The sequence below is a fragment of the Botryllus schlosseri genome, chromosome 8 (assembly GCF_051294905.1).
Source record: "Botryllus schlosseri isolate E-star chromosome 8, Bs_hap1, whole genome shotgun sequence".
Taxonomy (NCBI): domain Eukaryota; kingdom Metazoa; phylum Chordata; class Ascidiacea; order Stolidobranchia; family Styelidae; genus Botryllus; species Botryllus schlosseri.
Window position 1 is genome coordinate 21,146,012 of NC_137243.1, and position 26,229 is coordinate 21,172,240.

Below are 26,229 nucleotides of genomic sequence, written 5' to 3' on the forward strand. Positions count from 1 at the left end.
TGAGGCTTCATTCGTCTGAATTAACATGCATACCCAGCCTGAATAACTATTGGTCGTATTTTCTAAAAGAGTCATTACCAGAAAACGATGCAAGACATTCTGCGCACAGCGAGTGCGAGTATACGAGTTTGCAAATGCGTCATCGGTCGCTTGTAACCCAAACATTTAGCTGCTAATCCAACGCGGCTCAATATTTAAAATGTCACACGGCATGGAATAGCAGATTCATGAGATTGGAAAAAACGATAGGTCTCGATATTGTGGTCTTGAGCTCTCGTCATTACACGCTAAGTAATAAGGTAATGGTAATGGATTCGGGAATCAATTCGACATGGCCGAGACGCGGCGTTAGGCAAGGTTATCATGTCATCTGGCATTTGTGCTATGTAGTTATTCACGTCATATCACAAGCCTTCGTAGTATATTCGCATTATAATTGCTAGTAAAATCTGTTGCTGAAACTCATTGGTTCAAATTATTACGAGGTGGGACAAGATCTCGGACGCATCCGATACGGTGGCTGCAAAGGAGTGCAAAGGCACAGCGGCGGTTCTGAAAATCTAATAGTTTAATAGTATGATGCCATCTGCCAGCATTGACATAAAGAATCTGGAAGTTCCATCTCAACTTTCTCGCATGTCCAGTGGACATTGTCCACGTAATACAGTTCATTATTCGAATAGAAACTTCGTATCGAGCCTGTTTACAGGGTTCGATTATGGAGCTTGCCCGTTTGAGGTCGAATAGTAAGTTGTAGGCCTGAATTTCAATTTTCAGGTTTGGACATTGTTTGGTAAATGTCAATAAATGTCAATACCACTATCACACTAAATGCACTCATTAGCGGGGGATTTTAAAATGAAAATGTAGCAATCGGACATAGCACCTATTCCAATACAGTTTCCTTCCAAATTACCACAGCAGACGCAGTAACCTGTTAAAATATTGACGGTATAGTGACAGAGCTGGGTCCAAGCCCTTGTCAGGATACAAGAAGGATCTGATAACAGTATCAAAGTACGCGTTGCTTACCAGCTCACAGCGCGGATACAATGACAGTAAGGTCGAAGGTTAATACGATCATTCACAACCGGATCAAGATCGAAGTTGGAGGCACAATCTCAAATAAAGAAAATACAAATAATCCATCTATATCAGGGACAGGAAACATATGGCCCCCGGGCCGGATCCGGCACGCGAAGGGATTTCAAGCGGCCCGCAGTCAGTTTCCGGTCTCACATGGTAATGTGGCGCGCGGGCGGAGTAAGACGGACATGAAATTACTTGTTCTGTTCGGGTCTACATAAAATTGAGAGAAAACTTTGATTTCTTTGATATCCATGAAAATGAACAGAAAAAGCTGCGATCTAATCCAACTGATGCTCACGTGGAGTCTTCAACAAAGGTTTCTACACGTCCGACATGCAAACAGAGTTCTAAGAACTTGTCGACAACTTAGATCGCCCTCAACAGCTATTGTAGTATAGGCATCAGGGGTATTCAAAAATGACTTTTTTCCTCAAATCGTACTGGCTACATGACAAAATTTTTAGGTTACCTAATTTAAGCCTACATATCAAATTTGGCTCAATTCCAACCAGTAGCGGCATTGCTACATGAGAAGAAAGTTTATATTTATTATATAAAAATAAATAACAAAAAATTCCAAAATTTTCTGTTCACCCCATGAAAGTGTTGTTGTCTATAGAAATGATGTTCACCAAATTAGTTTCAATTCAAAACAGTGGGAGCGCAGTTATTGCCGTCGAAAAATTTGGATTATGAATAAAATAGTACTTACGGTGACCAATTCTTTCATTATTTATTATAGTGCCCACCGTAAATACTATTTTATTCAAATCCAAACTGGCTGGAACTGAGCCGAATTTGGTGTGTAGGCTTAAATTAGGTAACCTAACAATTTTATCAAGTAGTCATTTTTGAATACCCCTAATAGGCATATACGTTCTCTACTTCGTCTAGGCCAGGGGTTCTCAACCTAGGAGGCGCGCCCCCTTGGGGGGGGGGGGGCGCGAGAAACTTTTGTCAATTTTGTCAATGTCTGTATAAATTGTGACTATATGTGTTTCACAACCATTCTGAAGAGACGATTATTGAAGATTAAACTTAATTCGTATTCTAGAAAGCTTGCCAAACTCAAACTCCAGCAGTCGCGCTCAACGTAGTATAGGCTGACTTCAACTTCATTTGAGCAAATTTTTGATATTCTCTGAAGATTTAGAGAAACTCCTACGTGCAAGTCATTCATTACTTTATAGCTTTGGCACTATAGCCTAAATCTCTGTGCGCTACGTAGCTGTTGTTGATAGCTGGTGAACTGCACTGCCTAAGGCAGACTTGTTGCAATATAGGTTGCCCGGTTTCGCCCTCAATTTGGCTATAAATCAACACAATTTAATTCATTTCCAAAACTTCAAATCTAGCATGGCAGGACAGAACGACGCCGTGCTCTCTGTAGTCACTATCAGCATCAGGATTAGTCTCAGTGCAACCTACCTTGAAATTAGTTGATGTCCTTTTCAATGTTTTTTTGTTATTTTCAAACAAGTTTGGGGAAGTTTGTCAGCAATGTAAAAGACTAAACAACTGGAATGCGGATTCAAAATTGGCGTAAGATATACCTTATGCATACTATCAGATCAGGGCTGGGCAGCCCGCACGGGCGCATGCGGTCGTAGAAGGGAATTTGTGCGGCCGTCGACGCCTAATTCAATTAGAATGTGTTGGCGGCCGTAGACATGCAAATTGCAATTACGAATTCCCTCACGAATTTTCGAGAGATTTGATTTAATCTTGAAATTTTCTTCGCGCTCCGCGCAATTCAACAAGACTTCATTTTTCGATTTTGATGCATTAGCGCCCTTCTTAATTGTAGCAGGAATGGGAATCCTCAAGAAATAACAATTCATTCGCGGCTCTGAAAAATTTTCGCGCCCTGCGCGACATTATGCACTTCCAGCAACTATTCATAACATTGCCACTCGCGATTACGGTGCGTACAATAGGCCGTTGTGAAAAGTAGAATAGTTCGGAGTTCACCGGGAATGGATATGGACAGTTTACCATAGGTATTTTGCGTCCAGATCGTTCATTACGGCTATGCCCTGGAATGCGGCCTTAGGCTACATAAGTAATCGAAATTCGGCCATGAGTAACAAGAAGGTTGCCCACCTCTGTATTAGATGATGTGCTCTTTTTGACATGACGATAAATGTAAGGGGGGTCAGGGGAGCGCGATTTTTTTGACCATCGCCAAGGGGGGCGCGTGTCAAAAAAGGTTGAGAACCGCTGGTCTAGGCCAAGGTAGGTGTCAGATTATGAAGACTAATCCAAGTCGTTTCGACACTTATCTTTTCATTGTATCGCGTTTTTTTGGTGTTTCGAAATGATGAAAATACTAATAAACTGATGCTGATACTGAAATTCAATAGATACTGCTTTTGGTCTCTATGCTTTCAACTTGATATTCACACTAAATATGATTCATTCCTTGTGGATAAGTACACGATTATGGTATCGATTTAGGAATCAGGCCTGCTGTGTACTTCATGTTACTGTATCCGGCCCGCCGACTGGATAGGTTGCCCGCCCCTGATCAATATCATACTGCATTCTGAGCTTCCTCATTCCAATACAACCTCAACAATAGTATTCCTCAGTCCGCCCTGTCGATACATCTCAATGCAATCACCCCAGGACAGTGCATATACTTTAACATTTCTTTCGCAAACTTTTGGAAAATTTTCATATTTCAATAAACAGTTGAAGCTGTGAGGCCTCGGCATATTTCGAAGCTTCTTTTAAAAACCATTACCGCTTCTCGAGGGTATGGATCAGGAGCATTTAATATACACCCTCCCATAAAACAACATAATTGCATATAATTACGAGGATACACAACACACATGAGACGCAGAGAGCCATCGGAAAAAGCCAATCGATGAAATAACACGCGAAGTGGAAGACTTCCACATTTTCCACCAAGGCTGATTTTTCGCGTCGAGGCACGGATCATAATCGTCAAATGTCATTTTTTCGTGTGTCCGTATCCAGCCCAATTCTTATACCGTTTAGTGGAAATTAAATGAGTTTATTTCGTCTTTGGCGAACAAATAGAAGACAAAATATACTGTTATACTTGAATAAATCCTGGTATAATGATGTTGGCAATAGCAGTAAGTAATGAAGCGACATGCAATTGCCTACGGTAATGTGGACATAAAATTCCCTCGCCGTGAAGCTTACGATATAGCTCCAATTAACATCATGTTCACCAGTCAAATTTCCAAGTTAATATCAGACAGTTTCATCCGGGTTTATTACGATTTATCGAGTGCTAGCATAGGTTACTCCACATCAGGCATAGCGGGTCTCACTATGGCCTGTGTTTGTTGCAGTTCCGTTCAATTATACAAACATAAGTGCAAGTCAATGTCCAATTGAGGTCGCGGACACAGCGCAGTGCAAAGATCAACTTTATGTCATTTCGAGTCGAATGACCATGCGATATGGAGTAACTTTTTGAAGGTTACGAGGGAAACCTTAATAGCGACGCTCATTCCTAGATTTCCAACACAGAGTAAAAAGCTGTCCGTATCTAGAGACTGTAATAAATACTTTGTTTCAAAGGAGATATCCGATCACGGATACACGTTAAGCAGACCCTAATCACTTTAATTATATAATTACTAACGCCAAAATGCTACCAAGCAACGGCTATTCGATAAAGCGAAAGAATTGTTTACAATCAACAATTGCAACCATATTATTCACTAAAACCGAAACAAATGCAACACAAAAACAAAACAAACATTTGGAACGGGAATTGTCAATGTCAGGAATCGTTATCGATAATAGTTAGTGGCGATTTGATTACCTAATTATTACTCAAGATCACTTACTTCAAAATTCAGCATTAATTTTATTGGATCTTTATTGGACCTATCACGATTACATCTGGCCTCTGACGAACATATCACGTAAATATGGCGGCCTATACTATACTCAAATCTTGCTTTCAGAGAAAGGTTTTGCGTGCCTTTGTCGCGGATATCTCGACTGCTCCCCTGGGTTCAACCATAAAGTATCCGATTACATATAACAGATTTACGCAGTCTACATCGCTGCATTTTGAATAATGTGGTAGGCTATCACCCGTATAATTCTATTCAGAACATTGATTGATTTGACTTATCACATCAGAATTTAGTGGAAGATGATAACTTCAAAAGCTCCGCGGTCAATTAAAATGTCCATCTCGACCAAGAACTATACCTGATGTTAACTTGAGCGACGATTGAAGTACCCCGTCAAAGGTGGAAATTGTTCGGTCGACTGGAATTGATTTAGCAAAAACTCCCAACTTACAAGATCGACTCTCCTCGTTCGAATAACTGAAGATAACCCTCCGCATATCCTGACAATGGCAGCATTGACCTATTTTCGTCTGTAATCTAGCACTGATCTAATCAGCATTAGTGTAATACAGTTCATTTTTAAAAGCACTAAAAGTGCACACCACGCTATAATTGGATGCAACATAGCTAAGCGGGTATCAAGAAATTACGGGATCAACCAGACGACGTCGGAATGAACGATAGCTTGTGCGTAATTGCTGTGATATATCGATGAATCCGATGCATCGATCTTATATGCATTACGGCCAGGAAAGGGATAGTCAGTTTAATATGTAAAACCTTACTTGGAATGTGTGATTTCAAGGGTTTTAGAAGTCTTATCAAAAGCCTCTGACACTAGCTATTTCTGTACAAGCAAAACGACTACTGCATACTTAACACTTACATAGTAGGCCTATATGCGCAGATCGTAGGAGGTAGTTAGCTATAACATACCATCTCGGAAAGCCAGATACTACGCTACGTAGAACTATAAAACGCGTCTGAAATTTATACGATGCGACCTTGCGACATGCAGGCTCAGTGCGTGCGTTAGGCGTAGCGTTGCTACCTTGTAAAAACCCTGCAACATAGCCGTTCCGCGTGCCTGCCCTGTGTGGAGCGTCAAACTCGTTGACTGATCTTCGCCAATCAGACGCGCAACCCTCTGCTTTTCGTTTAGCCCGTCGTATGCGGGAGGATTATGAGACTTCGTGAGCTATCGGGAAAAGTGCTTCAAGTCGAGCCTATTCTGATATTCCCCTCACTTCAATGATATGTAAACACTCGACTGTTATCAAGTGCCTAATTTGATATTTTCGACGGACTTGGCGTTCGCGAAGAGACTCGACTTGGATTAAAGGAGTCTTCATATGTTCGCCACAATAGGACTGGGGCGATCGGTGTAAGCAAGGTTTCGATTAAAGCAACACGGCTTTCTATATTAACGCAGGGTTTTTATCTTTCAACAAAATGCGATGGATCGCTCTCGTTTAAATATATTACAAAAACAGTTGGCGCTGTAATCGAAGGTGTACTGTACAGTCGTACAGTAATTTGAATATACAATTGCATAGTAAATACATACTGAAACGAAACCGGATATTTTTGGCTGGCACGCGGGAGGGGTAATCGTCACTAGTACACTAGTACATACTTGACTATTACCCGGTTAGTGGAGCTCTAGTGTTAACTACACGATGGTACCCGAAATGATACATCAATTTAGTCACTTGTCGGTAGAAATTAGGAAGCCTTGCGCAGCACATAGTGATGGAATCATGAAGTATTGCCGCAAATTTTGCACACCACTGCGTTAAAGTATTACCCTATTCCAAGCAATCCTTGCTAATCAGGTTTTCGCAGTTGGTCGTGAATTCGACCGTGAATTGTACCGTGAGGGGTCAAGGTAAATTCTAGTGGAAGAAAAGGGGACGCTTCTTCCAATCCCACATGTCAGGGACGCCCTGTGCTTAGCAATGGTTTATTTCCTTTCCTGGAACACATCTCAAGCACTACCCTGGCATTAATATAATCTAATCGTCAACCGCGACTGCATGCCAATAACTTCGTGATAACGCGATTAATTCCGAGTCCGCGTGCCAAACTAGATTATCTCCAACGTAATCGAGCATGCGCTGAACCTAACAGTAGTGCCGTATTTGGCATCGCTAATAAGTGGAAGGACAAGATATATATTTCCGAGTCGGCGAGTAATCCTACACCTTTTACCTCGCCCGCTTCCTGAGACGCAACTTTATCCGTAAATGGATTGCTTGAAATCGACCACTGCCTGTATTTAAGCTGTACTTCCTCCTTCTAAATTAATGGCAAAACTAGCATGGGTACCGATATCGATTAAACTATATTAAATTCAATAAAATATACGAAAGTTCCCATAGAACCCAGCACTGATACCATGTACAATGAAAGCCAATGTTTCATACAATATCGCTGTCGTATTACATCGATCAGCTCATATACTTTTCAATACTGAGCATAATTCCCTCATGCAATGACATGAGCTTGGGAATGAGTTTTAAGGGCGAGTCGCAACGTCATGATCAATGTTCGAGCATGCAGTAACGGCACCATGGGATTTCGAGAGATCTGGCTCACAATCACAGACGGGTATGGTTATTACGATGCCTATATGAATCATCGTTTCCGAGCACATGACAAGGGGGAGCAACCTTGAACCCTACCTACAATCATAGATATAGAATCTGGAATGGAGTTTAAAGAAAAAATGTCGCGGGACCAGAAATATTCTCGTGTAATTTTCGACGTGAAAGAAACATCTAATACAATATCCCGCAAATGTATGTACAGGGGTAGTCAGTAGTGAAGTAAATTTTCTTTTTCAGAGTACTCAAGTAAGTTAAGCCTGGTTGTACAACTCGCTCAAGTCGAAATGTTTATGGACTACTTCCACGTCTACTTACTTTTAGGCAAAACTAATTAGCCTTTACACATTGGATGTTGCAAAGGTGAAAATAGTTTTGGGAGAGATTTATGCCACTTTTTACGAGTGAGATTGTGATAACAATCGGTCGAAATAGGCTCTGCATCACGGTGAACGAATGTATTTGAGAATGTTGCATCTATTCGAAGTTCCATTATTTATTTCGAGTTGTTCGCTAAGAAACATCCAACAATTCGGATGGAACAATGGCTCCCTACCTTTTTTTACTCATCACCCATGATCAAGCTCGACATAAATTTTTGCCTAATCCCATACTTACGGATCAGAAAAAATGAACATATAGACACCTCACTCTGATTACTGGTGAATTGACTAAAAAGGTCATTTTTCCGAGACTGTGGCCAGAAAAACCGGCTTCCGCGACTAATTTCCGATCGGTTGACCAAATTTTAGTCATCTTTCGTCTTCACGTGCATTTTTGACCATGTTAATTAAATATATGTGGAAGTTCTAATATGTTCGCCCACTATCGCTCCCTTTTGTATTCTCGCTCTATGGTTTTACAAGACTTTGAGAAAATTATGTAGGGCCGTTTGGAGTACAATAATAATGCATACAAATTTGTAGGTACTGATTGGATGAGCTATTGACTAGAAAATATCATATGTAGGATAGAGCTGTTGATGAATTGAACAACCTAACGCAATAATTACTTTCCCGGGGGAACTAATGATGCGGTTGCGGTCCGGCGACCTTGGCTCGCATAAATAGCCATAGCATTCCATATTTGTCCGTCAGCAGCATTTAAAATAAATTCGCGTTGTCATATGTTGATGGCGTTGTCGCAAAACTCGTTCACACTGGCGCAGTTGATCGCGATGTATCGCCGGGTTGTGTCAAAGAGAATAGGCCTAGTAAGTTTCAGAGTGTTACGACGAGTAGTGGTAAATAGTTAATATGGCACTAAAAGCTTTGCATGTGGTTAGCTTGGCCACGCAATCACGACTCCTCTTGTGGTATTAACGATGCTTGTGAATCTATGGAATCTGTGGAAACCAAGGGACTTTCGCCGTAGTTATGAAGAATCAATTCAAGACACACCGAGATGTCCATCCATAGTGGGCACAGTGCAAATCATCGAAATTACATTACCGTACGTGCGAAATGTTACTTTATATCTATGAATTTATCCCGTAGTCCAGATCCAATGTCTCCCAACGCTTAATATTTACAAGTCACTAATGTAAGAGATATATTCGACAAATTATATCCCCGATTTTCGATGTTGAAATGCCAGCCCTGCATTACAGGTGCAACCGATCTCACCTTTGATACATTAAAAGGTGATTTACCGAAACATGACATAATAAGAATAACTAGTAATTCGCAGCTGTTGTGGAAGCTGAATCATCGATTAATTAATGCACTGTCACTGAAACAAGTCTCAAATAAGACACCCAATGCGAACAGGCACAGATTGTAACGGTATAGAACCAGCTCCTTGGAGTATTGAATATTCATATTCAATATTCAAATAGAAACTGTACAGGGATTTTCAAAGCCATTGCGGTGTGAGAAAATACTTTGTATATTCATTTCATTCGCCTGAACCTGGCACAAGAACGAGGTACCCAAAAAGCGACCTCCGATCAGTTTTGAATACAGCGAAACTTGAACTAAGCTTCTCCGAATTAGATTATGAATATAATTATTGCTACAAATGGTTTTGCAAAATAGATTAGAATTAGAATTACTGAATTTGCGAAACATTTTCAGGAAAACCAGAAATGAGATTAGAATCAAAGAGAATAGAAACATTTCACAGATTAATAATTTGATTAACAACATTTCGCGCTAGAATTTTCTAGTTGTCCGAGTCTGATCTCACCCTGCAGTTCTGTGTCTCTGTCTGCCATCTGCATGTTACGTATTATTGTTGTTGTTATTGTCATACATCATTATCAACCTAATCTATAGTGTCGAAATGAATTGCAATTTATATCTTGTGGTTATTTCAAAATGAAATTGTCGACGTCTATCTATGCCTATCAATTTAAAACAGCGTGAATATGGCCATGTATATCAAAGTTGTAACATCTGGGACTATGGATTCGAAATTCAAACTATCTCGCATCTGCGAACAGACTACAGAGCTGGAGTTGGATGAATGAATTCGGACACTCCTCACGGCTTCGTGTCGGGTCCGCATTTGTAATTAACCCGAAATCAAGCTGGCAAGAATATATATTGTGATGTTTGATTTTCATTCATAATTTTATGAAGAACTTCGGATAAGCAGCAGCAGACACAGTGTATCAGGACCGATACTTGAGTTATAGGCGCATAGAAACTATTTTTCTGTTTAAATGAACATGTAAAGAGTAAGGAAAATGAGTGTATTTTAAATCTGAGACCTTTGATATTACCTAGCAAGAGTTTTGCAGAAGTGAGTTGAAGCTGACTTGAACCCGATACTGAACAGTAAAAACTGTGACTCCGACGCGATCCGATGCTCCATGACTTGACTCGGTGGTGAACTTGACTCGAGTCAAAACTACCAAAGTCAAATTGACTTGTGACTCGAAACCTTATGACTTGGTTTAAACCCTGAGCAGAAAGAAGACCAGAACTCTGAAAGTCCGGTATATGATGGCTAAATACTGAATTATTACTAAACCATGTTCAGTTGAGTAACTATAGCTAGTAGGCAAGATATAGGTTACTTCAGTGCTCCGGAAAGGTAGAGGCAATTTGTTACTGACAACCTCTGTATCTTTATCGGGTTTATAGGTACGAATAGGTGTAGCATGCCCAATAATAGGGTTACCAGGATTTGTCCTCGTATGTCAATAAAACGAAAGTGCACGCAGAGCACGCCTAAATGATCTGATTTTGTGGGAGTTTGTCCTCTTTTATCCAAAAATAATGTTAAAATGCGATCAAAAACTGGACTCCGACGCGGCGAACGCCAGATTTGGCAAGACAATCCACGAAAAATACGACGCGACATGGTCGGCTATGAACATTGTTAATCTATAAGCAAATAGTGTCGACTTTTCCGTTAATGCGTCGCCCGCAAGTATGATAACACAGCGGACAGCGAAAATTTTGGGAAAATGTCGTTACATGGCGCCAACCGCGAAAAGTGGAAATTCGGAAATTTGCCTACCACCACACACGCACACTAGCATGAGCGATAGCAGTAACAATAAACACCCACATCGTAACATACATGATTGTATATCGAATAAGCACAGAATCACTGATTGTTTAGCATCTGAAGATCTTATCACGTTGAATACGATGTTCAAATTTGCATCGCAGTTACACACACTGTGGCCTAGCAATACAGTTCACAGAGGGCATGTGTGTTATTGCAATAAAGCAGCAAACGATTGAGAGCTGTCATCTCGCAAGGGGTCAATGGTACATTCCCGAGCTAAATATGAGAGAGCTCCCAGTAGCCATGACAACCTTACTTACGTGCCAGACGTTTATTAAAAATTTATTGAACTCCGCACAATGTCGTGTGAGTTTGGTACACAGTGCAATAATGCGCCGTATCACACATTTGCTATAAATATATTGATTCTTACACTATAAGCCATTGTAAAGGGCGGAGAAATTATAATTAACATGCTATAAATAGTCAGCACACCATGAGATCCTATCTCACGTTTGTCTCCTCAAATTCATTTGGTACTATTTTTAATTACAACGAACAACACATTCATATTCGCAATTTATTCACTCTAAGCTTTTCAACTGACACTCGTCGGCAGTGGCCGTCAGGAAATACGGAAATTGCAACTCGAAATTTAGTTAGAAATTTAGTTAGTCAGATTTTGAGCATTGGTGTCTTCGCGAATTAGAGCATGGGTTAGTATTTCGAATTGAAAAACCCGTACCAGAAGATTTCGCTCTGATTGGAATTGCGGTCTTGGAGAAATCCGGAAAATGCTAATTCGTGTGATGTTACATTCTCGTGTGGCTGAACTGAAGTCAATACTGGATATGGATTAGCAGTCATGTATATTTAAGATTTGGATATGAAGATTTGAATTCTGGGTCAACTCAAAAGCACACTATAAAACGACTCAACAGCTCCACCTTGTGCGGGCAAAACTAGTACTAGTCTTCCAATTCTGGTTGCATGATCAGTATAATCGTAGGCCCCCTTATAATATAAGGCCCATCTAATTAGGATAACATGTACGAACCTAATACATCTTACAATTCAATTCTCGAAGTAGCACAGCCAACTGTGAAAATATAAAATCAGAACTACAGATGAGGGATCGCATTTTAGGGTTGTAAACAAATCCCATGTTCCGAGTCACAAGTCAATTAGACTTTTATTATTTTGACTCGAGTCAAGTCGAGTCATTTTCAGTTCATCGTGGAGTCAAGTCGGAGAACAAGTAACAGCGCTTAATGATCGAGAGCCTCGGATTCATAGTATAATTATTTATTTCACTCTAAACCTGTTTACTCAGACTGATAAAATAAGGTTAACATATTTTGGAAATCTGAAAAGAGGACACTTTTTCAAACTTTTCAGACTCACAATACTGGAATAAAATCAGGAAAAATGGTTAATCAAAAGAAAAAGGTCATGCTCCTGGCTGAAGTCCCGAAAAGGCCGGCGGACAGTTACTTGAGCGAGGATTTCCTATATCACGTGCATTTAACCAAAATTTTGAGGAAAGAGCACAACTTCTCAATGAAGAGGACATTTAGGCGTCCTCCGAAGACACTTTCAAAAAAGTCAAAAAAGAGGACAAATCCTCTTAAAAGAGGACATATGGTAACCGTAAGATAAAATACAGCTTCTGGGTGTATTTTTAATCATGGGTCCTGATATACGAGACTTGAATAAGTGATATAGAATGTGTCGAGTCAAGACTTGAGAATGAGTCGAGTCAATTCAGAAATTGGCGGACTCGAGTCAAGTCAAGTCGACGAAAATTGCGATTCGCGTCATTACAACCCTGTCGTATACTTTTCGAAGTCGCATTACATTCAAAAGGGCAAGGTATACACTCGCGACTAATCGGTACTCACTCTATACATCTATATAATTGTAGCTGGTCTATTCATTCACCGTGCTACACGGGCTGTTTCGGGCTGTACCTATGACAGTTTCATTGTCATCCATAACAGTTATGCAAACTTATCTCATTGCAATCTAAATTCTGTCCTGTTCGCTAAGACTGTTCACGTGGAAGTGGAAGCAGTCTAAAAAACTTAACCCTTGAAGAAATAGGCTAGTACAAATAGGCGAAACTTACTTGAACACACCGAAAAATTAGATATACTTCGTTACTGACCACCACCGACGATGCCCAAAAGTTTTGGTATCAGATTTCAAAGTAATCACTAATCAGGAATACCATGCCAGCGCTCTAGAAGGGATGTACACTCGTAAGACTCAAGTGTCCGCACATAATCCGGAAAGCAGATATATACAGAACCAGATTAGCATGGACTTCAGATTTTAAACCCTGGAAAATTGCGCTCTGTGTCCATCGACATGTCATATTTCTGGGTTTGTTTTTTGTACCGACGTGTCAAGAGCTCGTTTCACTACAGCCTTAGTTCCCAGAATGAAATTAAAATGGTATGCGGGAGCTCATGATTATCATACCCTAAGCCTAAATTGAATGAAAATTAGGCCTACGTGTTCGTGTCGTTCGTGGATTCAACATATAGACAGACGACATATGGTCATTACAACACTGAAATCTCAACTGCCACACATCGGCTGGTTGAACACCCGGATAAGTTATCTTGAAAACTGTTCACTGAACCATATTGATGCATATATTCCAAATACAACACCACCGAATTATTAATCGGAATATTCCCACGCTAAACCTATAGCCCCAGCCCTCACACGGCAAATACAAGGAGCAACTGCTAACTTGCGAAGATACGCTTAAGTGTCAACAATCTGCCCTACTATACAACACCGGCAACCACAAACAAAGCACGGCTTTCAAGCGGCTGGTTGTAATACAAACATTCCTCGGGTCTTGGCAAACAAAATTTTCGAGTATGTATAGTACAAAGTCGCCACACTTCGATATAAAACCGCGAAATATCGACTTCTGGAATGTCTACGTACACATACAGCAGGAAATTAATCACAAAATGTATACTTGTACAGTGATGTTGTCATTAAAAGACTTTCATGGGATGATATAGTTAACTAAGATGATTTAATTCACACGGGCGTCAAGGATAGACCATAAGGCTTATGAGTTAGGCCACAACTATCGAGCAACCGGCCACATTACGATACACAGTATACTGTGACACCACTCATATCGAAATTAGTAGGTTATGGCGAAATTGAATCTTTTATTAATACCAAGAAAATACCACCAGTGCTTCACATATTGGTGTAACGGTGCACACATAATTATTTTAATCACAACATCCATTGCAGTGATAAATGTTTTATCATTGCTATTTCATTATCATTATTGTATTATTGCAATGAAGTCTCTCATGAAAGCCAACCTCTGTGCCGCGAACAAGATATATACATAAAAATGAATAATATCGGATTGCGTGCTCCATTGCTTCAATTGTAACGGGTACTTTAGCGGGCAACAGTCTCGAACAAGTTGGTCTTTATGGTTGCGCTCGCAACTGTTTATCGAAATCACTTTGCCCAATGATAAAATACGCGGCTTATCACGTTAATTTGTTTCGAATCATCTAATTCGATATTCAGGAGACCGGATTCCATTCAAAATGCCTGGCCCGAATCGTACGTCCCAGAATGGGATTGAAATCGATTTCGATTCAGTGACTCGTATTGTTCATTCTCAGTAATTAGCTCGATGGTACAGAATATCTATATTAGGGATGGTGTGAACCTCATGACGTCGCGTGACGTCATATTGCTAATCCCAAGTCCCAACCCTATCTTTGAATGAAGTGATAGGGTATATCAATGTACACGATACCTAGCGAAGACTCGGGCCACATAATGCCACAATGCTGAAGTGCATATTGGCGTTTTAAACGTCGCTTAATGTATCAACTGAGGCAATAAAATGATATGATACTTCCATAAAATCAATATTATCCATCGCTTTGCCAACAATTTCGATGAGGACTTGCCATGGAATATATGCTTACGCCTTAACAGTCTTGGCCAGACCGGACAATGCATTCAGCATCTGAGTATTGCAACATTGATTTTAAGCAGAGTGTAAAACAGGGTTTCTATACTTGCTACCGATATTAGCCCATTAATAAGTTGTACAACAGTAGCCAACACCCCAATCGAACGTTTTTTTTATGATACAATAAACATATGAAGTCAAGATTGATTAGTTGAATAAGCATCATTCGCTGACTTCATGTAGTGCATTTCGCTTGTGACGTTGTGTGATTGCGAGTCGAGCTCTCAGCAGAGAGTCGCTGAATATTCACAAACGGGAAGCTGGATATTTGGAGCAAACTTTTGTAACAAAGCAAGTAAAATTTTTGAGATTGTCAAGGTGCATATTCGTTTTGTGTTGATTTTTTCTGCATGCACAGAGTGGCCCGCAGTTGAAATGCAATAAATTTGTACTAAAGATGTCATAATGAAGTGAAAATTGTAATATATGAAAAAGGTTCACAGTGCAGAACCTATCAAGGTTCTGTTGTGAACGCGCACCTCTGAATTTCCGAGGTTCACACATAGAACGCGAACGTTCACACCATTCCTAATCTATCTTTAAAATGCCTTTATTTCAACTCATTGTGGCGCACCAAGTATAAGTCACCGCCTGCGCGTTGTTGAATGCGATATTGTCAAAGGGTTCAGTTGAAATGCACCATCTCCGACTAAGGATTATTTTGCAGTTCTTACTTAAGTCCCCCAAACACTTGAGTTTCAACTTTTACTGGAATAGTTTTGTTCTAAAGCACTAATCCACCACCTTACTGTTTACACTACTGTACCGTAAATACATGAGAAACTGTACCAGATTTCCTCCATAGAGTATAGGGTGCAAATTGGACCATCGGCACGTTCCTATGCGAAATTTGCTCTCATACCCATTCCGATCGCAGAAAGCGAGTCAAACACACCAATCCTAATGAGTGTGAGTGTGGAAGCAAAATTTTGTGCCGGAAAGTGTGAATTATCAGAGTTGCACCTTACGCCATACTGAATATAAGTGAAATGCACGATCTTCATTTACTGTATGCAATATAGCATTTTTTTTATCATCTTCCATGACGATTAAATGTGGTTTTGCAACATGAATTACGGATTACGGACCTTCGAGTTTTTGACGTTGCAAAGATACCGTATGAATGGTAATTGAATGAAGCAGCGAAACTTCTGAATATTGGCATATTCATAATCATCTTAGAGTAGGGTTACCATATTTTGGAAATCTGAAAAGAGGACAATTTATTAAAATTTTGAGACTTCCAAAACCGGAGGAAAATCCTGAGAAAATGGTAAATTTTACCCACTTCGTGGTCGGTTGAGGATAAATAAAAGTCGACTTTCTAGCTCAGCTCCCGAAATACCCGTCGGAGCGTTATTTCAGTGCTGATTTACTGTCTCTCAGTTGAATTTTGCCCTATAGTAAACCAAAAAATCTCAAAAAAGAGGACAAAATCTCAAAAAGAGGACATTTGGGCGTCCTCCGAGGACACTTTCAAAAAAGTCAAAAAAGAGGACAAATCCTCTAAAAAGAGGACGTATGGTAAACCTATCTTATAGTCGTATCTGCGCCTGATGTTTCCTTTGAATCCCGATGATATATGCTGCACGGCCAAAGGTTATTGAGGGTACCCGTGCTCTGTCGAATGTCGACTGACACGCCGGCGTCATCATGTCTGCGAAGTAGCCATCATGCATACACTGTAGGGTGGGCACTTTAGGCATCAAAGAATCCCGACCTGCTTATAAAACCATACTGTTGTGTGTATAAACAGATTTCGTGCAATCCTTAGCGTTTTGAGAGTAAATACATCGGAAGCCAAGACGAGAAGGCTTTGCCGTACATGTTGGTCGCAATTCGCGACTGGTTTTAAATCCAGTTTGTGCTTAGAGATAGACATTTTCTCGCAAACATTGTACGTATGTAGCCTGCAGACTTGTACAATTAGTTAATTGCAGATGTCTGATTGGACTAATTTGAGCGAAAAGCCGATAATCTTTATTCTCATCTAGTTTCTGCTTTTCCTGAAAATGTTTCAGGAACCCCGTGTCCTGCGAAACGAGCAAAGCTTACTGTGTACAAGTACAATGCACATACATTCTCATAAATTCGGATTTGATATGTACTGAACTTGATTTCTGTTGCATTTCGTTCTCATTAAAAATTTAATTCAATTCTCAAGTTTGGGGAATTCAGTAATTCTAATTCTAATATAATTCGGACGTGCTGGACATTTTCTGCTTTCCCAATTCTGTTAGTTAGTATTGTAGGTCTCCCTGCGCCATCTCGCAGTCCATACACTTTTAAGATATACCATCTCATTATAATACATTGCCCATGACCATCTCTGTATATCACGTGACTTGTCATTTATAAACGCGTGTAATTCAATTATATGTGGTTGTAGACTCATTCCGCCATATCCTACTGTATATCCCATCCACTCGACCAATATATGTAACTGGGGCAATACTGTCGTCGCATTCTCGTCGAAATGTCAGAACAAGGACTAACGCAGGAACGTGCATCTTCTACTGAAAGTTAAGTATATATACCTACTGAGCCACAACTTACGTGGAACTCGGGATTCAACTCCAGCAGGTTAACAGACGACAAAAAATTTGAAATAATGTGAAAAGGAAAATCGGAATAATCTTGTATTTCCATGCAAAATTTAATATCTACCGAATATGGAACAGCTTTTGACATGATATGGTGTGAAGCTTATGGGTGTCGGGAATTTGAGAATTGTCAATCGGACAATATCGATTGTGAAGAGCGGACGATATATACGTATGGTGGCGCTCGTTCACTGTCTTTCAGTCTTTCTAATGGCCGCGGAAATGCCGAAAGCTCCGGATTATGAGACGCCACGTTGTGTTGAAATGGTCACGATCTTCTTTCAAACGACTTACTTGAAACTTCACTGTCTCCCACAAAGCTCTGTCGCAAAATACGCACTAGAGCAGACGAGAATCACTACGTGTCGCTATTCTCGGAGGATTTCAAAACATAACAAATCCACGATTTAGCTCTAGCGAAATCCTCTCAAAGGGGTTAAGTACTTGATGTCAACCGGAACCACAGCGGGGCAACGCGGTAAGTAGGCCTGTTACGAACTGCCTTCAACCCCGGTGGCACGTAGCATATATTACAAAGGTGATATGCCACAGAACGCGTTGCAAAAGTACCCGTAACTGAAGTGCAGTGTGGGTCGAAACGTTGACTGGCGTTAGTTAAGTCGAATAAGGTGTAATATGGGATACGTGTTGAGAAATTAGAGCAAGAAATGTGCATTTAATGCGCGGTTTGGCACGTACGAAACTAGAGCACCATATATGGGTCGGTAAGTATAGCGCTGCAAACTGGTGCGATACATCGCCACTATTTCTACGATAACGGTACAAGAGTTCAACGGCTAATCATACAAAATTACGCAGTATATTTCCCCACATAAACACTAAACAGCATTGCAAGCGTATTAATGTGAATGTATTCAAGTGCTCAGTTTTAAATAGATTTGGTTGCTGACCACAGCTCATTTTGCGTCAATCACACTCGAAATTGAAAATAAATGCATGCATCGAGTTCGGAACCCCATATTATATGATATCAAAATGATAATAATGCAATATACCGCGCTGCCGTCCTTAGATTTTTTTGCACGAAACACCACCCCCTTTAATACCTTTCTAAAATCTTATTAAAAAATTTCACACAAAAAAGATTATTGCAATATTTGTATATTTGAATTGAAAGTTTAAAATTCAACTCTTTAATAGATCACATTGAAGTAAATTCAGAAATGACATCATCAAAAAATACTGCACACGCAACTTAAGGCGGATAACTCAAACTGAAACCTTGCCATTCCTACCGTGAAATTGGAAAATCGTGATGGTAACGCCGACACTTAACCACATGCCACCAGCACAGTACTTAGTGACCCGCTGGAAGGTTATGTTTTGGGTAATTACAACCGAAACGTGTACATCGGCACAATCAAATACGATTTGTTGTACTGACTGAACCGTAAATATACATTCGAATCGGAACTTTTCGGCAGTAGTTCTTATCAGGCGATCATGTCTTTATGTTAATTTATGACCTGCCGGAGACAGTGCTGACACTTGGCCGCGTTTCGGGTTTGAATTTCTGGAAAGAATCATGTGCCTTGGCTGGTGCTGTGTCAACAAAAAGAGTTCGTGTATCATCTAAAAATAGTACATTGAACGCTCTCGTATTCGACATTTCGTGCTGGTGACGTCATATTTTGTGTTACGATTGTTGATATACGCTGTTCTTTCGAATTCTCTACTAGTTGCTGACGATTACCCCTGACGAGTGTCAGCCGAAAATATTCGGGTTCATTTTAATATGAATATACTATTCAATTGTATATTGAAGTTCTGTACCTCAAAGAAGCTGTTCAATTTATCTTGTATTTCAAGAATTCAAGAAAACCAAATTCGTTGGTTGCGGGCACGTTAGAACATCCAATGCCGAATGCTGAATAATGAAAGTTGGCGGCGTGATAGCGTAGTGGCATGTCTAACATCACTAATGGGTCCTACTTATGGTATATCGAGGCTCCACCCTCCACGCCATCTGATCAGCGTGCCTGGTGTCTTACAGAAGCCATGGGCGAAAGCGGATCGTGACGAAAGTCAGCAGCTCAGGAATCGCAAAAAAAAATCCGAAGTAGACGAATCAACATGGATAGTAAAACAACAGCATCAACCAACGTTACATATATCGAGTTGCGCTGCGCCACATTACACCTCGAAGCTCCCCTAAGCCAGTGTTATGGTTATATCCGTTGAGAATGTAATCCATGTATTTATATAATCGATTACACGCCCCGTAAACCCGCTTATCATTATATTTGCACAAGTTTCTGACGCATACATTACAGATACTCGCGAACTGAACGGGCCAAAAGGTCGCGAACAAAGATCCCATATTCAAACGCAGAGAATAGAAATGAGAAAATTATAATGAACATGTTTCATAATAGGACGGTGGAAGGCATCTTACTTTTGTCCGCGCAATCCTGCTGCGATGACGATTAAGATTCGGCTATCGAGTCAGCACCACAATTTTAAAAATTCACTACACTATCCGGGGGGGGGGCAAGGGGATGGGGCTACAGCGATAGTCAGTAACAAATTACTGCTACCGAGGCATGCGATAACTTATGAGCCTCTACTTTATCGGATAACTAGGTAGTTTGTACCTACTTGTACTTCAACTTGAAGAATGGTTTTGAGGCGAAACTACTCTCTTTTATAGTTTGAAACGTAGGAGGTATTTTGGGGATAACTTCCCGTCACCTTTATGAGTGAAATCGTCATAATAGCGCCAGAAAAACATAGATGAAACATTTCTGTGTCACGATACCGTTGAATACCTTTTTGGAGATTCTACCTATCTAGAGATCTACCGATCAGTAATGTCGATAGTCATTTTGCGTTGCAAAGTACATCTTGCAATTTAATATCCAAATTCTTCATTTTATATTTCCAACTGATGTAATTTTGATATGAGTTAAAAAGTACCTCTTCTTCTTAAACTTGAGTAGGAATGCTGACTACTACTTAGACCACCTTAGGAAGCTTCAAATACGATACCTTCGTCTGACCCTATATCGGGGTGCGATCCCACTATTTTTGGATCGAGTATCCAACTGCATACCATTACGCTATCTCGTAGGCAATACGTCTACCAGATAAAGTCATACTTAACACGGATATATGGATATATTCCACAACCATAGACTGTAGAACAACAGTGTTTTTTTTTTGACGTTGAAACCAGTATATTCAAGGACGTGTATCTCCTAATATAAGTGTGATCAGCAGCCGTTTTAATATTCCCTGTGATCGGTAGCCATTTCGATATTACCAACTATATTACATGAAATGTGGGGCTAGGCAAACTCAAATAGCTGACGGATTCCATTACGAATCGAGTGTTCGAGTATCGTTCATTATAAAGTCATAAGTTAGATGATATTGAAATTTCTAATACGCAATACCTTATGTGACCAAAAAGAAAATATTGTCAGTTTTACACCGCATTACGATAATTTAGTATTTTACAATAAATGGACTTGGTGACAATGATGTGGGTTGATCACGGCGTCACAGAAATACCATTTCCGTGTACGTGCGTAATAGCTTTGTACTAGATGTGTGGAGGCTGAGTTACAACAAATTGAGGTTCAAGGCTTCCACACTTAGGAAATGAAGCATAGAAGCCATAATTCACGTTGATCATATATCTCTTCATGAAAAGTGCCTAGTTGAAAATATCGTCACTCACTCATCGACTCCCATTATCACAATTTAATACTCGCTTTGGATTCGAAGACTCGAACCATAGCGCCCAACCGTATGAATGCCATAGCGGAGCGTCAACGTTACACATTACCTAACTTTGAATCCCTCTTTATAATTCTGGTACATTCGAATATGCCATACTCTGGCAGGGGCGTGCCTGGTCAAGCGGTGTGTAAGTATATGTCACAAATAGCCGTTGACACACATTGTCAATCTAAACGAATATGTATTTGGCGTCGGTAATTTCAACGTCAGCAAATCTCTCATGACAAATTGCTGCTATCCGATTCCAAACCGTGTGATCATTACCGAGCAATATCCGCCACCGTCTGGTGATTATCAGATCACAAACCGGTGGCATACGCTACGTGATACATTTGAATTGCTGCTATGCGCGGAGATTACACTTGCGCATCAAACCGCCGGCTTAAACGATACCGAACAAATGGCGCGGAATAATAACACGCTCCCGCTACCGGGATGCTCGTAAATTTGTTAGCGCATGTCAGAAAAATATCTCCTGACATCTGCGTGAATAGGAATTTGACTATGATGTCGACACGGTCGCTAATTGAGCGGATTTGGGGCGGGATTACTTGGCAAGGCGTCATCAGTGCAACTGGTTTGATGGTGATAAGGATTTATCCTGCGATCGCGTCGCCAAATTTCAACTTCTATTTTGTAAACTGTATGATTGAATAGTATATTCATATTGTAATAAACCCGAATAATTTCGACTCACACTCGTCAGGGGTAGTCGTCAGCAACTATATAGTAGAGAATTGGAAAGAACATTATAAATATTCGGGTTTATTTTAATATGAATACATTATTCGATTGTATATCGAAGTTCTCTACTTCCAAGAAGATCTTCACTGTGCAACTTTGAAAATTATACGTTACAATGAATGTAATCTTGTCAAGGATGTTTTGATGAAAGCTATCTTCAAGTTCTGTACCTCGAACAAGCAATTTGTCTATTTCGTTAATAAAGCATACATATCTCGTGTTCATTGATCATTGCATACTATGTTATGTACAATTGTACACGCCGCACTGCTTTCCCCGTGTATAAGTACACAGCGTACAATGTAGTTGGTGTTTAGTTCCAAAAATCGATATCGCACTTTACAGGAATAATTCCAGTTTCAGAGTGTGATAAACCCAATGGGTTGACCCCTTTCGTCCAGTATCTACACATAATATTATTGCCGTGTCCCGGCATGCCACGGTACGTTGGAATATGCGATAAGGAGGAACAATTATGATTGGCGATTTGCCAACGAAGCAAAGCTTGGTACAGAACTTCAACAAACAATTAAACGACGTATTGATGTTGAAATACAGCCGAATATTTTCGGCTGCCATTCGTAAGAAGCAATCTTCAGCAACTAGTAAAGAACATTGTATACCAGGGGTGGGCAAACTACGGCCCGCGGGCCGCATGCGGCCCGCGAGAGTCTAAAAAAACTTATTAAAAATATTGATAAAAAGCGTACTAAAAATCGAATTAATGCAGGGACGTGATTAAATTAGTATTTCTTAGTATATTTCACCATGATACTTCTAGGGCAGTGGTTCTCAAACTGGGGTGGGCGCGGAGTAAAAACATCTGAAGGGCGTCGCTAAGCTGAGCTCGACTGAAATTTTTTCCGCGCTTCGCGCGATTTACATCCAATTCATGGTTATTGCTCTCTATTTAGTCTGAATTTCATATTTAAAAATCTCTCATCCACAGACGTAACCTTCCATGCCATAAAACTATCGGCTATGTTTGCTAGCATCCGAGTATGTCACGTTTTGTGATATGACGATAAGTGGGGCGCGAAATCTTTCACCATCATAAGGAGGCGTGTCTTAAAAAGAACCACTGTTCTTAGTTAAATACTATATTATTTCTTATATTTAATTTCTGGCGCGACAGCCCGATCTCAAGGCCCACGAAGGTTGAAGGGTTTCAACTGCTAAACATCACAGAAATTCTAAACGACATTGACATTCGGATCACGACTCACGAGTGCGATTTCAGATTGGCCACTCCAGTTTTATTCATTTCAGTGATGTGCTTATAAAAAATGATTCGCGCGTGTCTTAATTAGGTAGATTCGTTCTCTGTATGCGTAGAGTTAGGGTATTTATATTTTATCTACACATATAGTAGAAGCGTGTTTGAAGCTACCATGGTTATGATGCTGTCAGCATTGTGTGGCCTGGAACTGAACCAAAAGCGAAATTACTATGAACAGATCGCTCTTCACAGATTTAAATTTCAATCTTGTTCTAAGATTCGGGATAACCGACTTTCATCTCTATAGTTTTGACAAATTGGTTATTGAGGTCGGCCAGCCTATGAAATCTAGCCACTGTTTCTGACGTGTGTACGATATCATCAAAGCAATCTTTGGTTTGTTTTAAATAGGCATATATATTACCTCCATGTCCTCACTATAATCAAACACCAATATTGCGTTTTGGTTTGTAATCTCAATTTTATATAGTGCGGCCCGCGAATGGGTTCAGATGTTGAAAGCGGCCCGCGAGCTCAAAAGTTTGCCCACCCCTGTTGTATACCAACGATCGCATCGCAAAATATGACGTCACCGGCAAAAACATTCGAATAATCAAAGTAAAAACAGGTGGCGTATGCTCGATGTCCTATTTTTAGATTACACACAAACCACTTCTTACGCAAAAACCTCAATACTCAATCAGCGATGTGCATTGTACAATAACAGTTAACACAGTTGGTAGGTAACTTACCAGTGACGATCAGCCGTACGTAAGTTCCGTTCGATGTCTTCCGGAAGGCTTCGACGAAATACAGAACTTGACACCGATACACCCCTTCGTCTTGTATAGTCACGTTGACGATCTCGAGCGATGCGTTCGTCTTGCCGTCCACTAGGGCAGCTCGTCCTAAAATCAAAAACAGCTTAGTTTGGGAGATATTATATCAGCGTACCGCAAAATAACCTAGTAGTTCTCAACCGCCAGTCTGCCAATTATATTTCAATTATATTCTCAATTGCAAAATGCAAGACTGTGAAAGCTTGTTTATTAATTACAGAAATACAACACCAAATTTCAAGCTCATTTTAAATTCACAACGCAATGTAGAACTCTGTGTGACGTATGATATATGTTCATTAGGGCTGTTCAAAAACAACTTTTCGTCTCTAGATTTCAGCCATTAGAATTAAATTATCAGGTTAACCTCAAAAATGCTGCACACCAAATTTGGTTCAATTCTAACAAGTGGATCCAATTAAAACTTTTAATTTATTTGGGAAAATTAAAAAAAAAAATCAAATTTTTTTGTCAACCCTATGAAATTGTTGAGCTGTCTTCAAAGACGATGAAATACAAATTTGACTCTCAATTCCAACTAGTAGAAGCAGAGTTATTTAAGTTTTTCGTTGATAATATTTTTGAACAGCCCTAATGTTCATAGTATACTTTCGACTTATAGGACATCACGATATCGCGAGTGTCGTACCAAACTTTTAAAACTACCCCAAAACTAGTTTAAGACTAGCTAATACTTTTGAAATGAAATTTGACGAAATAAGGCAGTACAACATAGCCACTATTAACAGTATAATAGAAACTAGCAAGCAGCGAAGACGCATTCCTTCCAGACGAAATACAACCGTAAAATTCTAGTTAGTGCTTTTAACAACAATTTGCCTTGCTTCAATAGAACCACGCCCAACAAGCGTAACATCAAAACGACAGACCAGATTTCCATTTTAATTAAATTTTAAAGTCTTCATATTTCACATCTCTGTCGTAATTACATTCTGGTATAATTTATATTTTTGAAAGGTTACCATTCAGAAAAATTTGTTTCGATATTTGACCGGTCCGCAAGCACTAAGGCTGAGAACAACTGATATAGGCCATTGGCAATGACATATAACGCTCATATGCTTGTATTAGAAATTGCAACGTTCATGCATGGAAGATAATTCCAAACTCCGGTCCAGATCCATAAATGTGATCACGTCCGATTGCCAATATTTGGTATCGAAGCCATCATACCCTATTACGTGTCGAAGATTCAGACTGATTCGGTATACTTAAGTTACATTCCGGTTCCAATTGGGCTCTATTTGTTTATTTCGGAAATGCGAGGATTATTATTATACACTCAAAGCACACGACCATTGTATATTTCGATACATCAAGACAATCATAATTCGGCTGGTTAGACTGCCGAGACGCATGACCACTGACCAGGGCCACGAAACACAGACACAGTTCACACAAAAGATCAAAAAAACGACTGCCATGCTTGATTCTACATTACTATGCTGTGATACTGTGCTTGACCGAAAATCCTGTCGTTATAACTTATGATCTATCCGTGTCCCGACTAGACTTTTATAGAGTTCAATTTCCGAATCAATGACCCATAGGTAATTAGGCATACTCCCGTGTGTTGAACTAGAGTTGAACTTTGAACAACCCGCGAGCTTCATTAAATGCAACGTCGGCGAGGTGACAATATCAGTTACTTGACAATAGCCGCTACAGTTTTTGCATTCGAATAAACTCTCAAGGAGGGTGGAACCCGACATCCTAACTTATATGAAGGCCTCGGTATGCAGAATTTATGTATTAATTGGTCAATACTTAGACACATACGGCTGATGTCGATAATATCGAAAGAGAACACAAAATAACTGCTGTTTTTCTGTGAAACAACAGATATATAGACCCAAGTAAGGCCAGTAACACACCTACGAGGTTGATGTTCACATTTTACGCAGGGTCCACAATAAATTGAAAGGGTAATAGACGCTGGTAGCCACGATCTATTTAATCAAGTTACACTTGAAAGCCGCATCTTAGTTTCGCGTAAA

At 40.0% G+C, this 26,229-nt stretch overlaps 1 protein-coding gene and 1 long non-coding RNA gene across 3 annotated transcripts in view; one reads left to right on the forward strand and one right to left on the reverse strand.

Annotated features, from left to right (window-relative positions):
• The window catches only part of LOC145445006 (protein turtle homolog A-like), an 89,974-nt gene that overhangs the window by 42,821 nt on the left and 20,924 nt on the right, over positions 1–26,229 (reverse strand). For both annotated transcript variants that reach the window (XM_080323090.1, XM_080323091.1), the window contains exon 3: positions 24,125–24,280. In XM_080323090.1, coding sequence (XP_080179216.1) covers positions 24,125–24,280 — 156 coding nt within the window. The remainder of the gene's footprint in view (positions 1–24,124; positions 24,281–26,229) is intronic.
• Positions 23,488–26,229, forward strand: part of LOC145445036 (uncharacterized) — a 37,327-nt gene continuing 34,585 nt past the window's right edge. The window contains exon 1 of the long non-coding RNA XR_013916864.1: positions 23,488–23,521. This is a non-coding gene — a long non-coding RNA (uncharacterized LOC145445036). The remainder of the gene's footprint in view (positions 23,522–26,229) is intronic.